Source organism: Phaseolus vulgaris, chromosome 8 (genome assembly GCF_000499845.2).
Source record: "Phaseolus vulgaris cultivar G19833 chromosome 8, P. vulgaris v2.0, whole genome shotgun sequence".
Taxonomy (NCBI): Eukaryota; Viridiplantae; Streptophyta; class Magnoliopsida; order Fabales; family Fabaceae; genus Phaseolus; species Phaseolus vulgaris.
This window is the reverse complement of record NC_023752.2, coordinates 59,090,079-59,107,040: the sequence shown is the minus strand read 5'-3', so window position 1 is coordinate 59,107,040 and position 16,962 is coordinate 59,090,079. Positions and strand designations below refer to the sequence as shown.

Below are 16,962 nucleotides of genomic sequence, written 5' to 3'. Positions count from 1 at the left end.
GATTTATAATTGTTCCATTGAGATTCTTCTTAAAATAGGAAAATATATTTTTTATTTTTATAATTTAAAATTTAAATATTATAAAATTCAAATCTCAATATTTTAACGTTACCCCTTAGATTTATCATACCAAATTGATTGTTATGGCAAAGTCAAGAGAAAATGGTTTTAAATTTTAGTCGTATATTATTTTCCATCTTCAATCGAAAGTAAATAATCTTATATAAACCAGTAATGTCAAAGTAATCACTCTCTTTAGAATGACTTAATTTCTTCTAAATATACAGAAGTGTGTGTGTATATAATATATATATTGAAAGCAACAGTTCAAATCAACTTATTTCATAAATAATATAAATTTATGGACAAGATAAGATAAGCTTAAAAAAATGGGATAAAAGAGGTTATATAAAAATTGAAGTATGCAAGTTAATTTTTATTAATAGGACAAGTTATATTTATATTACCCTCCTAATTTTTTTTGAATAAAAATGCATGGAATTTTACAGCAGAGCTTGGGAATCAATGAAATGCTACAGTAACAGTAACACTATTTCTAGCTTCCAGAACAAATGTTACAAATTGGCACAAAGTTTATCGTTAGTTTCTCATGAGAGATATTTTGTCCTGAAAATCTCCACAATACTCTAAGAAATAATAACGATGTTTGAAGTGAAACAGACAATACAATATATATTGATTCAGATATGCAAGGTCGGAAAGTAGTGTTCAACAGAAGTAGTAAAGATGTGTAATAGTCTTCTTAACCGTGGGGTGGGACCTCAGAATACATTTTAAAATTCTCAGTATTCAAGGGAGCCTATTGATGGAAGTCCAGAAACAATTTCATGGGAATCTGCACCAGTGCTATTCAGCCTCTGTCCTGAACTTGGACCAAGGGATTCTACTGCTTGTTCTCCCATTTTCTGGATATCTTCAGGTGAAAGTATTTTGATGTACCAAACATTATTGACAAATGATCTAGAAAAGGAAATCCACACACCAAAAGGACAAAAAACAATGTCAGCAAAACATGATAAGTGAAATGAGTATAGCATGTTTACTTACAAAAAAGTTCTGAGATAGAATATCATTATTTAGATCGCAAGATGAAACTCTATTATTATGCAAGTTGAAGTTGAACTTACTCCCACGGATCGTCTCCAAGGAGAAGAACATCGTTCTCCCTGTCGACGAATACAAGCTGCCAGCCTGATCTAAGAGGGTCTTCTAATTTCCCCTCAATACCAAACATCTGTGCCAACTCCTCCCTCAGCTCATGATAACTGCTGAACCGGGAGATGTCAAGTGAGCGCCCTACCGACCCTGATTTGTAAACCTGTGAAAAGACAACAAACTACAGTATTTAAGTAAAAGAAAGGCTCCATTTTGCAAAAGACTAATATTTATGACTCGGACCTTGACAAATGTTCGTGTCTGGTTTTGGGGGTCAACTTGCCCTGCACTTCGCAACAACTCTGATGAATCTTGGACGCAAGGATATAGAGAAGCTTGGAATCCAGACTCCCCTAATGGCATTGCTGATGCATCAGTATCAGCTGATGCGGTGGTATAACGAGGGACAGTGGTAGGGAGCAGAAGGCCAGATGAATCAATGTTGACACCAAATAGAATAGGATTTTGGGTGTCTGAGTTACAATGTGGTGACACCATTGCGGTATCTTTTCCAGAATATTGCTGCACATGTGGCATTGAGTTGCCAAAGGTATTATTGACCTGCAATGGTGTAAACTTTGGGGCCCATGATTGTTGGGGTAACTGTTCAGTCAGCATTGACTGACCACTTCTGGATAAATTCAAGAGATTACCACTCCCTTCAGGACAAAGTGAACTCATCATATTTTGTCCTGGTGAAACCGTAGCAGGGAACTTCATGCTTGAATCTAAGAAATCTGGTTTTGAATATGATGGTGAAGGTAAACCAGAGAGTTGCCTTTGATGGAGCTGATCACTATGAAGTAAAACCGTATCTTGATAAGTGTGCTGCTGCTGCGTTTGGTCTTCGCGATTGTGTGATTTCTGAAGGAGATGCTGAGACAGGTTATCTGCCAATACTTGGGCTTGTGGCTGTAGGATATTGTTAGAAGATACGGATTGCTGAATTGCTTGTGGTTGCTGAAGCTGCAAAGAAGGATTGGGGTTTCCTGATTGTTGAAGATAATTGAAAGGCTGTTGAAAATTCATCATTTGTTGTCTCATTAAATCTCCACTGCCTAAGTTCTGCAAACCAGATGCAAACATGGCTTGGTACTGCTGATTATGATCGTTTCCAAGCAAAGTCGGATCCATTCTCTGCTGCATCCAGGGCAACAAACCAGACCCTTGAAAACTCAGGGAATTGAGACCTTGGTCTCCAGGTCCACCCCTCAGCCAGATTAGCCCATTCGTCGCTTCATCTCTGCCATCTGTAACAATATCCTTTGTAAAGAAAGGAGACAAAAAAAGTGCCCTCAAAACCACCATGGCCACTTATTATAATGATGGGGTAGGAGACACTGACAGCAGATAAAATGTAAACGAAAACAAGGCAAACTGGTACCTATTTATTAGGACATGAAAAATGGATCACCAACGAATAATAAAACCTTGTGTAGCAAACTAGATTTACATTTATAATCAATTCTAGGCAAACATAATTTGTGCTTAGTTTCATTTCAATTGAGAGGGATATTTGAAAATATGAAATTATCTTCTTTTGGACTGTAGAAGGAGAAATGTTAACGAAGATATAATTGCAAAATGTTCTCAAATTACGCCTTCACTTTATTAAAAAAAATATTTCACGAGTTTCATCCAATCATAGCACTAGTGTTATCACAACGTTGATTGTATGATGTACTTCACATTTAAAAAGAAGATTAGAAGTGAAAAAATGGTAGAGGCAGAAATGTACCATGAAAAGAAGAGGTGCCAGGATGCCATGGCCGTTTCAATCTGAGAGGAAATAGTGATGGATACATTGGAAATGTTGTTAAAGGCTCAATTTCCCACAATGATACTCGTGGCTGCCTCTCTCCTGCTGTTGATTCATCCCAGCCAACCTAATCATAACAGATAAAAAACCCGTTAAAACCTTGTCGCAGCAGTCACATAGGAACAAAGTGTATTGCAATTACAAAATAATTATGTGATAGGAGGACCACGCAACGAAGGCAAGGTAGGACTGACCAAAATTAGAGTGACTTATGCAAGTGACCCAAAAACAATTTTGAGATAAACTCTAATGCCATCTTAAAATATGGGATTGAACCTAACTTATTCACACAAAGCTGACTTGTAAAGTGAGAAATGGCTGTAAAAGCATCCCAGATATGTTGTTGCAACAAACCTTATGACTAATAAAGAAAAAGGAATATAAAATATATTATATGAAACAGGATAGTCTAGACAAAAAATATTTATAATTACAACTGAGAAGAACTTCCTCCTTACGCACAATCCACTGAATGGGTTTGTAAAATAGTAAGGAAATGAAGGCTAGAGTCATTTGGGAGTTAAGATGCACGCATTTTTAACTGTGAGGGGAAAGCTGGAGATGCTATTTCATGCCCACACAGTAGGAACCTTGACATACTACCAATGTTCACCCTCTTAATAGTCCAGCATTTATAATTGCAAAGGGCCATTTTCATATAAACGCTATTCAATCATATGCATTACACTGAAGATTTTACCTTAACAGACCGCCAATGAGAATTCGGCCATCGAACAGGATCCAGGTCACTTATGCCAGTTATTGTACCCATGTACCTGCAAAACGAAGATGGCTTTTGCATATAAGTAAAGGAAAAGCATAGGCAAAAAAGTGCAATACCCTACCAGAGAATAGTACTTAGCAGTTGGTTTCCTTTCCACTCCATAAGATTGCAGCTGCTAACTCTTCTCTTAAACCCAAAATTTAAACAATGGAAACTGGTAAATCTATTTTATAACCATAGATCCAATAACCAATAAACTATCCACCTTACATATTATAGATGCAGATGCCACATCAACCTTGTCACAGCTATGTTATTTTAGAAAGTTTCTGTTACAGATGTTTATAACTATGATTACCCCTCCCAAAATACAATTATCTGATCTAAGAAGTGGAAGAAATATCTAAACAATTTATAGAATACGAAAAACCAATATACCCTGAACTGAAGAAAAAATTTGAAGGCTAAAATTACCTGCGGACACTTGATTCTTCAGTCTCGAAAAGCATCCTAAAACGCATACCAACAGACACTCGTGTATGGTACACAGCTTTGATATATTTTGAAAGTGGTATGACAAACTCAGATGGACTAGCCCTGCCCATGACGTAGGTGTCAAAACAAGCATTATAATTTCTAATAATATCAGATTTACAAACGGATTTGTAGATAATAAATACAACCTTGGATTATAGAACACTGTAAAACAGCTATTAGTTGCTGCAGCATGAGCAGCAGCTGCAAGAAGCCCAATGTGCATACTATCACTGGATAGAACTGAAGATGGCATGACAGTTTGCGGTCGATTGGCTCTTCGTATTCCCAAAAGAAGCTGATTCTTTTCGTTCCTAACAATGTGTAAAAAAAATAAGCAGTTTGCAAAACCCAAGGGTGAGAAAACGTAACACAAGATAAAATGAAATAAATACCATATGAAAAGCACAGAATCCCCAGCCACTAGTCTTTTGGCACTAACAAATACACTCCAGCCAGTCGTAAGAAGGTGTCGTTTTGGCTGTCCTGGAATGATAAGCAAGAAATAGAATATCACATTATGCAGAAGATACAACTAGATTAACAATGTTTTGTCAAATATAAGTGTTTGAATTAAGCTTATTAATGTATTCCAAGCACCTTACACTCATTTCTAAAGAGAGAATTTTGTAAAAAAAAGGGTATTTTACCCAGAAATTAAAAAAAAATGCAATAAGTAGTATGATTAACAATGGTCCTGGCAAACAAGCTCCAACTTTATAAAAAAATTCAGTACAGCGAAATTTTCTGGGTCTAAAGCTGCTGGTGTTTCCATTAAAACAGAAAAAATCGGAAAGGAAAGTTGGTAATTATTACATAAAATAGGTTTGTCTATATTTCTAAAATAGCAAATCACAAGCTACAAAATATTGTAAAAGGACTAGAGATATGTTAGCCTAAGAAAATACAAAACAAGAGCCACATACACCACAAGCAAAGAGGCTCAGTGGAAGACTCAAGACCTCAATTTTGGAACTTCCTTTGAAGAAGCTGATGTTCATCATCAGAAGGTAAAATGTAACTGGCTTGCCATGTATGTAATACAGCTAGCTTTGCAAGTAACATTAAATTTTATGCAATTGAACTAATTATACAAGATACAGATTCCCTAGCATACATGTGTTCGTAATAGCAAATGTTTGATATGCTGTTCTATTTGTGTAACCTATAATCTTGCAGGACATTACGCAAAGGGTAATACAGATTTCTCCAAACATAATCAATTTTTTGATCTCACATTCAAAATTCAAGGATTATTAGCCAATGTAACGATGTAAGGTTAGCCAAGGGGTAAAGCAAGAAACTTAACATTGGTGTGTCTAATATATAATGGGCACAGTTTTTTACTCCATAAAGATTTGAATCAGTCCCGTTATTTATTACTGAAAGATAGACTTCCCTAAAAGACCCTGTATATTTCCTATGGGAAATAATACAGATTCACACAATTCAGAAGTTGTTTATACTTTCTTCAATTAAGTAGTGAAACTGAATAACAAGAGACTGTAATTTCTTATCCATCCTCAGATAACTTAATTTTGGGTATCCTTCATATTCCTCATGGGAGTTACACAAGACATCAGACCACTGCACCACCTATTCGAGACAGTTCAATTGATATTTGGTATCATTGACAATAACTATTATTGGTGATAGTCAAGATTTTGTTACAACGCTAATTCTTTGCAAGTTGATATCTTGATATTAAATAGGTTTAAAGCTAATGATCTTGCTATACATAGTTACAAATGAAAAGTGTAGAAGAAATTGCTAACAAGTGGTAAGCTACAAGAAGGAGATCCCCCAGATATTCAAAAGTCAATTAAAATGAGCAAGACACTGGTAACCACTAAGGTGCATGCGTTACAAGTCATAACTCAAGTAAGGTGAGACCTCATAATATAAAAAAGAAGTTTTTGACAACATAACAGAGCCTATCCACTGAATCACAGCTTCAACATTAAAAAAAGACATCGTACAGCAATCAAATCATCAACAGCAACCCGGCCAAAGACAGTCACACACACTATTATGTTGATCAGCTGACGAAATCACCCCCTGCTCCACTGCCAAGTTGACTGCTTTTCAGTTGACAAACTAAATATTGTCTTAGTCAAGTACAAACTAGCATAAAGGCGTCAACAATTTGACCATCAAGACACTCAACCAGAAGCACCTCCAAACCAAATCAAATCTCAAAATCAAGCACCTAAAGTCCACAATTGAATCTGAGTTTTAGGCAAAAGGACTGGAATGATTTGGAGAAGCCATCCTTGGATTGGGTTCTTTATACTTTCAGAGGATTTTGTGGGTTTATGTTTCAGAAATGGACCACTAAGCCAGCATGACAACAAGGTCAGATCCTACTGATTTCACAGTCCAGCACATCAATCTTATGCAATCTCACAAAATGAACACAAGCGTGATCAGCATTGAAGCAGAGTGCAGAAATCATAACAACAGATGGATAATTTTAACTTCCTTGATTGATGTCAGAGATGGTCAGAGCAGTTTTCGTAAGCAGTACACCAAAGATTTCATAAATACCAAGAAAGCACGACTCTATAGATATAATTGATGAATGGTATGTTTCCCCAGCAACAAAGGATATTATAATATATAAAAGCTAAAGCTTCGACAATGGAATAGGGATGGTTATGAAACTTCCATGTCAGCTTTCTCCGCCTTACTTTTAAGCCACATCAGGAAAATTCAAGTGTTGATATTCTTAGCTTCTCTTTTGCTGTCTTTTTAACTCCTCTTACCATTGTTACTAGACAAATTTAAATATTCTTTCCAAAACAGTTAACTCTACCAATCTAACAGTACTAATTACATATCTCACTCTAACTTTAATCTTACAAATGTCTTTTCCATAGCTAGAAATTTAGAATCTTTCAATTCACATTACAAATCCTACAATTTGATACCATTATCATATCATCAGATGAATCTCAAATTATTTAGCATTTAACAATGCATGAATAAACTTGTGCAATTTTGTATCATCAATTAGAATCATAAGATTTAATGAGTCTTAAAAAGTTAAAATCGTTAAATGAAAGGAATTGAAGTAGTACTTCTTAAATTATCCTATATTATTATTCCATTACTTTATTTGTCACTCACTCATTCAATGCATGTGCTCCATTCAGGTATTCTATTTCATTTCCATTTTCTTAAAATACAGGCTTTCCAATAACAAATAATTTCACTTTATAATACTTAAGGTTAAGTTGTTTTATCTATTTCTAGTTTAAAATTATTACATTGAACACTATATTGTCTTTACGTACAATTATGGTTAAGGTTCAAAGTCATTTGACGTAAATATTTGAAGGCAAAGTGAGTTTTGCTTTTAGTCCCTAAAAACAAATTTCTCTAGTTTTGGTCCCTCTAAAGTTGAAAATCACCACTATCAATCCCTAGTATTATATGACACTAATTAGTCACTTATGTGTTTAACAATAACAAATAATTAAATGACCATTCTAAGTGACAAATATTAATGCTGTAACATAATGTTAACACGTATCACTTAAAAAAAATCAGATCCATAAAACAAATATTATTCATCTATCGTAAAATGAATAGTAGAGCCTAAAAATGGCGATTTGAAATTTTTGCAGGATGAAAATCTACGAAAATATTTTTCTAAGTCAAATATTTCAAATTTTATAGAAATCAAAAAACAAAAGGCGCTAATTTTATTGTGACTAAAAACATATTTAAACCATTTTTTATTGTCTGAGTCTTAATATAAGATTACCTTAGTGATACACGATTTGAATCTCTATTAGGTTTCCTTGGTCTTCTCAACTACTTAATTGACAATCTTACTTTTTTTGGCTAATTACTCTTCTCACCGAGTGTCTACTAATACGAGTATGATTTAACTATTTCAACTAGCCACAACCTTCATGTGATGTAGTAATAATATAATTTTTAGAACAACTTGATAAATATGTACTTTTATTTGCAACATATTGCTTTGTATATTTTTTCCAAATCCAGCACCTTTAACATGATATTATTTCTTGTAATGTCACACATAATTTTAGAGCTTAATAATTTAGGAAAAAGTTCAAGAAGCTCTTGATCAGGTAAAATCATAATATTTTTTTTCGTGCAAACATTAGAAGCATCAATTATGATTGTGTGTATACTCAATTTGCTAATTGGTTTCATACTTGGATAAGAAAAAGTTAGTGAAATACCTTTTACACATTTAATGTCTTTCACAATTTAAAGGGACCTGTACATACATCTAATTCACACCAATTCTTCAAATTTACAGTGAGATCTTCTCACATGAAAGCACTATCTGGATAATAAATGAGTTGCTGCATCAGTTTTCCAGTAATCCGGGTTTCTTTTGAAGAAATCAAGGTAAAGTTCCAAACACAAGAAAAAAGTTAATTTTCCACTGAACATGTCTAGTTGACTTCCATCGCCATCTTCTCCAATTGTTTACAATATTATTATCAGATAGCCAGATATTTCTTGATTAGTAAATTTTAGTTTCAAAAGTTCCCCTTGTAATGTACTATAAGCAGTTTATAAGTGAATCAAAATATGACTAAAGCATCAGTCTTATTAAGGTTCCTACAAGTATGTAAAAAAGGATTATTTAAAAGCTTAAAAAATAATGAGAACATTTATCTACTAATTCTCCAAGCATTCCAAGGGGAAAAACCATTCAGAAGTTAGATTAAATTTTTCCAGGGGTAGTAAACTACTTAAATGTTCATCCTTTGTTTTAAATGATCCACTTTGAAAATAGCATATCAACATCTTAGACCAAAGAACCAGAACCTTTCAATCCATTCAAAATTACAGATATTAGTTTGGAACTGTATTTCGTAGGGAGAAATGTAAGAATAGTTAGATTCATTATGTATTCGGGTGAGATTCAGTACGTAAGGATAGATGAGAATAGAAGCAATTAATGCTTCCTTGATTTTCTACATTGGCAAAGGTTTTGATACAAACTTCTAGAGTGACAGATAATACGATAAAGAGGGAGCAATAACGAGGGAACATAAGGAGGCAGGGCAAAGAACTATCATACAACAATATCTAGTTACCCTAATGCAGTAATGCAGTAAATACATTTCATTTTCATTCCCATCAATTGCTACTATAGCAAACAGAAAAGGTTTCAATTTTTGTACAGTGATAGTTGTTTTGGTAATGCAAAGTGCTAAATCAGGGTGCACATATGGTGGATGTATAAAATAGCAGATCATTACAATCGATAGAACACATATTCTTGTTGTAATCCTCTTCAACTTAGTGGAACTCGTCCCATAAAATGCAAGATAATAAGAATTGAAACAACAAAGAAATAAAACCTTACCCCGAAAAATATGTCGGAACTTCCACTCAACATCATGGAGATCCCTAGCAATTAGTTCTTGAGCAGGTGGTTGCTGCGAGAAATCCTGTACAGCCAAGAAAGAAGAGAAATATATATATGTCTAACCAGAATTAAAACACAAAGGGAAAATATGAACACAACCAGTGGAGGGAAAACTTTCTCAGCTGCACGACGAGGAACAGAGAACCCTCCATGCGTGCTGGTGTCACTTGCCGTTAATGTCTTGCAAAAATAATTTGAAGGCTGCTTACTTGGAATGCCCAACTCCATGGGAAGAAACGTATCCTTCTGCTCTTGCTACACATACGATTGAAGACACATTTTTTCAATTCCATGTACAAGAAATATTCCTATCACCAATACACCAAAGCTTCAAAAGAGCAACAAGATACCGGAGTCAATGGCTGCAGCGTCATTTGAGCATACACTTCATCTGTTTCAACATCTGCCTGAAAATCAAGATACCCTCTAGTTGACTGAGTCTACTCTAGTGGGAGGTAGAAGTAACTCAACTATCATAGCAAGCAACACGGAAGGTATAATACCCACATGCATTGTAACATTGTGAAGTTGGCAAATCAACTGGGGTGGCAAACTCGGGTAATTGGGTATGTGACCATCCACTTCTCGGTTAGTTGTGGCAGCAACCTGAAACCATTGTTTAGAACATGTTCAGTCCAATCTCAATTCATCAAAATTCAACACAACTGGATTGAATTGCTTCCATTTTCAAAATTGGAAGAAAGTATTCATCCTCGTAGCCAGGAAAGTAGACAAAAACAACCAGGAGTAGAGTAGGGACTAGAGTAAAAAAGCACCTGTTCGCTATGACCTTGAGGGAAATAGACCACACGAGTCCCTGCAGTTGGTAGGGACACCAAGGGACCCGCGCATGCATGCCATAGCTCTGAATTCAAACACTTCTTCTCCCCTCCTATCATCATTTCACATATCAAATTATCCCAAAAAAAAACATTGAAAATCAAAAGAAACCAGAAAAAAAGAAAAAGGAAAGAACACTCAGAACTCACAAGGCAACGTTGAAGCAAATACAAAAGGGTTTTTGAAAGGGACACCTACTAAGACTAATACTAATACTAATAATTTACATTTGAAGTTCACCCTAACCAAGAGCTCAGAATAGGGAGCTAAATAATTTTATTTTTATCAAAAGAAAAGTGAAAAGAGAGAAAATTGAGTGAATGGATACCTTCATGTCCCTGCTGACCCAACCCTGATGTTGAAAGCTTCATCTCAAGCTTTCCCTTTTTCCTCCTTTTGAAGACACAGTATTCAGCAATCACAGAAACACATGGAACCCTAGCTCAGAGCCTCCCTCCTCAATTTCCCCAAACCCATTATTATTATAATTATCATTATTGCACTCCCCCATGTTCCCGTCCCACTTGCCAATGCACTCCATGTCCACAAAAAACCCAACTTCCCAAAAATCAAACACACCCCAAAACCCCTTCAAAGGGATCCATGAAGCTCCACATGCTGATAATCCCCAAAACCCCCGGCAACCAAAGCAAAGAAGAAAAAAACCCAGAAAAGAAAAACATCAAGCAAACCCAGGAACCGCGACCCAATTGAAAGCGCACAACAACAGCGAGCGTGGCACGTTCTCCAAGATCGCCATGAACGAAACTGAACAAGAAGAAAGCAAAAATGAACAAGAAATATCAAAAGATGGAGCCACAACAAGTGAGTGTATGAGGAAGTAAAGGCCCTCTTTTGTGGCCTATCGCTTTCGGATTGAGACCCGAGTGAGGATTTTTGGGTTTGAAACGCACAGTGAGTAGAGAGAGAGAGAGGGAGAGCGTAAAGGAAGGGTCTTTGCCATATATAAGGGGGTCCCGACCAAGCTGGACATGGGTGCAGAGGAGAGAGAAAGTGAGAGGAGAGAGAAGATGTTCGACAAAGAGAATCAGAACCGTTGGATGATCCGTACATTCGAATCTCGACCGTTGGTTGGGCGTTGATGTGACTGCAGGCATGTGCCACCATCCTTCAGTGGTCGTTGTCAGAGTACGGATTTTTGAGAAGGAAAATATATTGCCATAAATAATAATAGTGATAATAAACTGTTTTTTCAACAATCAAAATAAAAATATCTATTAAATGAAAGTGAGGTTTGTGTCATGTGTGTGATAGAAGAGAGATAGAGAAAGCGTGCTACCCAAATGGAAAAGAAATTTGTGTGTGTGAGGCGTAATAAGTAGCAAGAAAAAGTTAAAAGCAAAGAGATTGTCATTGATGCTTCTGTATTCCTACTACCACTTTTCTCTCTCCTTCATCTTTCTCTTCCAAATCAGATACCCATGAATCATCATAACTACTATTTAATGTTTTTGCTCTTCAATTTTTATTTTGAAAATTCAGATATTATTTGGACTCTCAAAGAAAAAAAATCACAATTATTAAATATTAATTATTGACTTGGTGTGTCAGTGTGAGTCAGTGTCTCAATGTGGTAAATGGTTTTTCTTTCTCTAAATTCACTGTGGAATATCTTTTAAGATATTCAATTAGATATGGTAACTGTGTGGAGATGGTAGCTCCAATATTCTCTGCCTCCATTTTTTTTCTTCTTTTTTCTGGGTAAACAAAAAATATCATACAACTTCAAAACAAGCAAAGATTCAATTCAATTAATAACCCAGAAACGGTCTGAAATTATAATTAGTTCAGAAGAATCAACAAAAATAAAATAAAAGTGTAATTTTAAAAGCGATTCAAGTCAAACACTTCTATTCCAATTGAATAAAGAAAGTATGGTTCATGTAAAAGAAAAACAAAATCATTGTAAGCAAAAGATTCTAGTACGATGAATAACAGAGCGATGAAGAATAAAATATATTATATTTGTATCATATTGATTTGTATCCTTAAAATGAGCATTTTAGTTCCTGTTAATGGCAAACTTAATGATGTTGCTAACAATTATAAAAGTCACCACGATCATAACAAATAATCAATTTCAAAATATGTTTCACGTATATATAATAAATAAAAGCTTGAAAACGAGTTCAACTATTCGCTACATATATATTACTATTAAACTAAAGTTTACTTATAAATAAATACTTTATTTAAAATTTTCTAAAATGTGTTTTTTCTCACTGTCGTCAGTCACGTGTATTCTAAAGATTTAAACTTAATTATTTATGTTGAATCTAATCAACTCTTTTTATGAAAAGTTTAATCTTTAATTAGGTATTAAAAAATTTATTTAAATCATGGTTCAAGATTCAATATTAACTAATATTTTATTCTGTATATTAGATTTCAAACGTAAAATTAAAGTTGTTCAAACTTATATACTCTAATCATGAAAACAAAACAAAAATAAAGAATTGTAAAAAATAATTTGTTATATTCAATATGACAAATTTCAGTTAATTTAGTCTAACTGTTTAACTGAAGATTATATATTCCTCTCACTGTTTCCTTTTTCCTTTTGCCATTACCTAATAGAGTATATAGTAACATACAGCAACAAAAATATCCCTTTTATATCATATTTATATACAACCACCACCCACACTTTCATCAACTCATCACTGCATAGGTCACACCTTCACTTATATAGTTATGGGGTAAAGGCTCATATCATAATGAAACATTCTAACTTTAAATATTAACCAACCTTGTCAAGGTTCTCCTCAATCATCTTTTTATAATTATTTTTTTTTCAAAAAAAAATATATTTACTTCTCATCAAATTTGTTTTTAAAAAATATTAAAATAATATGTTAGTTCCACTATTATAAAAAATTATTTTAAATCGTCCATTTATAAGTGTATCGGTCGGCACTGGAAGAGTCTGTCTTGGACACGGCGACCGACTGGCCGAGTCAAAGGAACTTCAAATCGCACATTGAATAAAAATCACTAGTTACAAAAGCATTTAATGTGTTGTAACCGTATCTGAAATATGTGGGAACATCTCCGCAAAATCAGTCAAATACATCTAAGGGAACAATGCACCTTGAAACGACGGTTTTGTCAAACGTCACTCAATGCGCAATTTGAAGTTTCTTTTAACTCGGTCGATCGCTATGTCCAAGACAAACTCGTCTGGTGCCGATTAGTACAATAAGTACATCAACTTGGTAATCAATGTAAAAAATAGACATATTTTATATCGATTGCCAAACACATGTAATATATAAATATTACAATAATTTTAAATATTAACGGATATAGAATTTGATTGACAATAACTAAAATAAAAGTAAATGAGCACATAAATGAGGAAATGTAATATTCCATCTTTTATAAATTTAAAAATTATTTATCAATAATAAAAATTAATTTAGATATCAATAATTTTTTTTTAATTTTTAAAATAATATCTAATTTAATTAATATAATATTTTTAATCTTTAAAATTAATTTGTATTTAATAATTTTTTAACAATAACAAGATGAAAAGTGTTTCACTAATAAAAAAAAAAGACATAAAAAAACATTTAGTGATCATTCACTTAATGCTCTTGCCTAGTGAATCCAAGAAATTTAAATTGTATGGTAAACGAATTTGTATTTACAAGTGAATGAAAATCAGAAACACTCTTGATTTTTGTAACTTATTTGAATAAATTATGTAGGACGATTATGTGAAAAGTTCCAAATTACCATTTTGTTGGGTGTGAATATGGGTGAGCCCTAATCTATTTAAAGAAAATGACCTACGTTTTCATAACATGTCTCATATTTTCTTTGATTTTATTTTAGCTTATTTGAAGCCTTTTTTTTTGTGTGAGAAGTAAAAATGATGATGATAAGTTATCATTATTGCCTGCACTCATTTCCCTTTTTATGCCAAAATAAGGATTTTGGTTGGTCTTGAAAGGGTTATGTGTGATTCAAAAGTCATTATTATTTAAACAAAAAGTGTTTTAGAAACCCTAATTGGTTTCTAAAAGGTTTGGGGATAATGGGAAACCCTTAATGAGAAATTTGAATTTGAAATCCAAATTCATTTAAATCCACAAAATTCACTTATTCACTTAAACTATTGATTGATCCAAATTAGAAGATTGATGTGGTGCATGTTTAAGTCTATAAAGGGATTGGTTTGGTAGGGTCACTTTTATTTATACACTTATATCAAAATATTATTTTATTCTGTCGGTTCAATATGACAACAAAATTGCATTAATTAATTTAGAATCTCAAAGTAGTTATAGGCATTATATTATTGACTCAAATTTTACTCGTATTAAATCATAATAACAAATTGAATGCGCCTTGATGTATCATTTTAATATAGGTCCTTGTAACCAATGAGAAACTTAATTCAAATTAATATAGGTACTTGTAACCAATGGGTAATGTGTTCATTATTGTTAAAAAAAACAACAATAAAATTATAATGTTTTTTTCATTCATTGTTTATAAAATTTGAAATTTTTAAAAAAAGTGCAAAATTTAAAACTTAATTGTGTTACTGAATTGTATATTTAAAAGAAATAAGTATGATTTTTTTTTTATTTTGTGTAAAATATATTGAATGTATTTGTGTATTCTACCATTTCCCAACAACATAGCTAACAAAAAGTTTTGTAACCACATGGTCCTTTTTATTCTCAAATTTATCTATTAATTATTATGATTATGAAAATTAAATTTCTTAATCTTTAAAGTATTATTAATATATTTATAGATAATAAAATTGAAGGATGACAATAACTTTTACTAAGTATCACAATTAAAAAAAGTCAAAACAAAAAGAAAATATAAATTTTGTCAAAACATAACATTAAACTCACACATGTGGCATATCTAGTAAGTGTTTTGCTCTAGGCATGACATGTTACTTTTGAGTAGGTGGATTTGTGGTGTTTTCTTTAGTTGCTTTTGTTGGTTCTAAGTTGATAGCTTTTAGTGACTTATGAGGTCTCTCTTTTGTTAGGAGTTGCTATGTAAAAGGGTTGGATCACCTCTGAAGTGGTTCATATTTATTTATTTTTTTTGTTGATAAAAAAATCACTATAACATCATCTTCAAAGCAATTTTTGCAGTGCACACATTGCAAAAATGATGCTTTGCATTTTGTATTTACCCTGTTCATTGAGCCCAACAATTACAAAAAATAGAAAATCTCTAGCCAAGGTCATATGAACCTTTGGAAAGCGAATTAGTAAAATCTCTCACCTCACATCCATTTTAATTTGAAATTTTAGTTTTAAATTATTCAAGGAGATCTTTTGCCGCAATCCAAAGTTGTTTATGGTTTGAAGTACAACTTAAACTTTTTTATGTTCTTCTTAGTAGAGCTTAAAATTTGTCTTTTTGGGAAAAAAATTAAACTTTTACCATATGAGGGTTTACAATCTTCCTTTCTAAAATATATTACTCAATGATTTTGTTGTTTACGCCTTAATCTATGTCTTTATTTTTTTGAAAAAAAAGCACAACTTTCAACAAATTAGAATTTTAAAAGTGTTATTATTTATGTTATTCTTTCTACTACTTCAAGTTAACATTTTTTGGGCAAAATACTAAACTTTAAACATATCAATGTTTACAATATTATTTTGTAAACCACAACATGTCATGATTTTCATGTCTATATGTTAAAGTTTATCTTTTTTTAACGAATTAGGGTTTTAGAACTTTATTTATTTTTATTTCTATCCTTATTTAATTTGTTTAATGTTTTAGTATTTTTATGTATTAATTTTGTGAAAGCAAATACATTCCATACAAGAAGTCACTCTTCCAAAATAAAACCAAAAACTCATCGTCAGGGTTATAAGGTTGTGGTTCATGACAGATTTCACTAAACAAGAGTTATTGTTTTTAGTAGAGTTGTTCCTACAAGACAAAGAGATAACATCTTTACTCAATTTTTTTATTATATGTCTCTAATTTGTAATTTCTTTACTCAAATTTTCATAAAGGAAGCTAGAATCCATGCTTAAAAAAGAATGACTCTAATTTATAAATTTTAAAATAAAATTATTGACAATAATTTGTATTCTATCTAATCTTTCAATGTTGCCTCAAATGGTGGATGTTATAAAATTGACTGCAAGAATAAATGTAGTTTTAATTGATAGTAAATTAAAAAAAAATCTCACAATATATAATATTTCTGTATTTACTACTCTTTATTATTTTTGAAAGAGACTACTTAATTGGTAAGTTGACTATAATGGTTGAAAATTGTGTGAAGTTAATTACATTTTGTCATTTAATGAACTTTTTGTTTTATGCAAATATCATGAGAATACTCACAAGCATTGGAAGGGAACAAGTTAGAAAAAACCCCCGAATATATGTGAGTTTTTAAATATTTAAAAATAATATTATATT

The 16,962-nt window shown here is 32.6% G+C and overlaps 1 protein-coding gene across 1 annotated transcript; it reads right to left on the bottom strand.

Annotated features, from left to right (window-relative positions):
* Positions 1-522: 522 nt before the first annotated feature.
* LOC137823464 (auxin response factor 8-like) lies at positions 523-11,949 on the bottom strand. The gene is made up of 14 exons (XM_068628609.1): positions 10,844-11,949; positions 10,452-10,567; positions 10,183-10,281; positions 10,026-10,082; positions 9,775-9,930; positions 9,613-9,697; positions 4,649-4,739; positions 4,403-4,567; positions 4,194-4,316; positions 3,696-3,771; positions 2,915-3,062; positions 1,420-2,426; positions 1,149-1,339; positions 523-981 (listed from the first exon to the last, which is right to left on the bottom strand). The coding sequence occupies exons 1-14, from the start codon at positions 10,884-10,886 to the stop codon at positions 804-806; spliced, it is 2,535 nt and encodes an 844-aa protein (XP_068484710.1). The 5' UTR covers positions 10,887-11,949; the 3' UTR covers positions 523-803.
* Between the last annotated feature and the right edge of the window lie 5,013 nt (positions 11,950-16,962).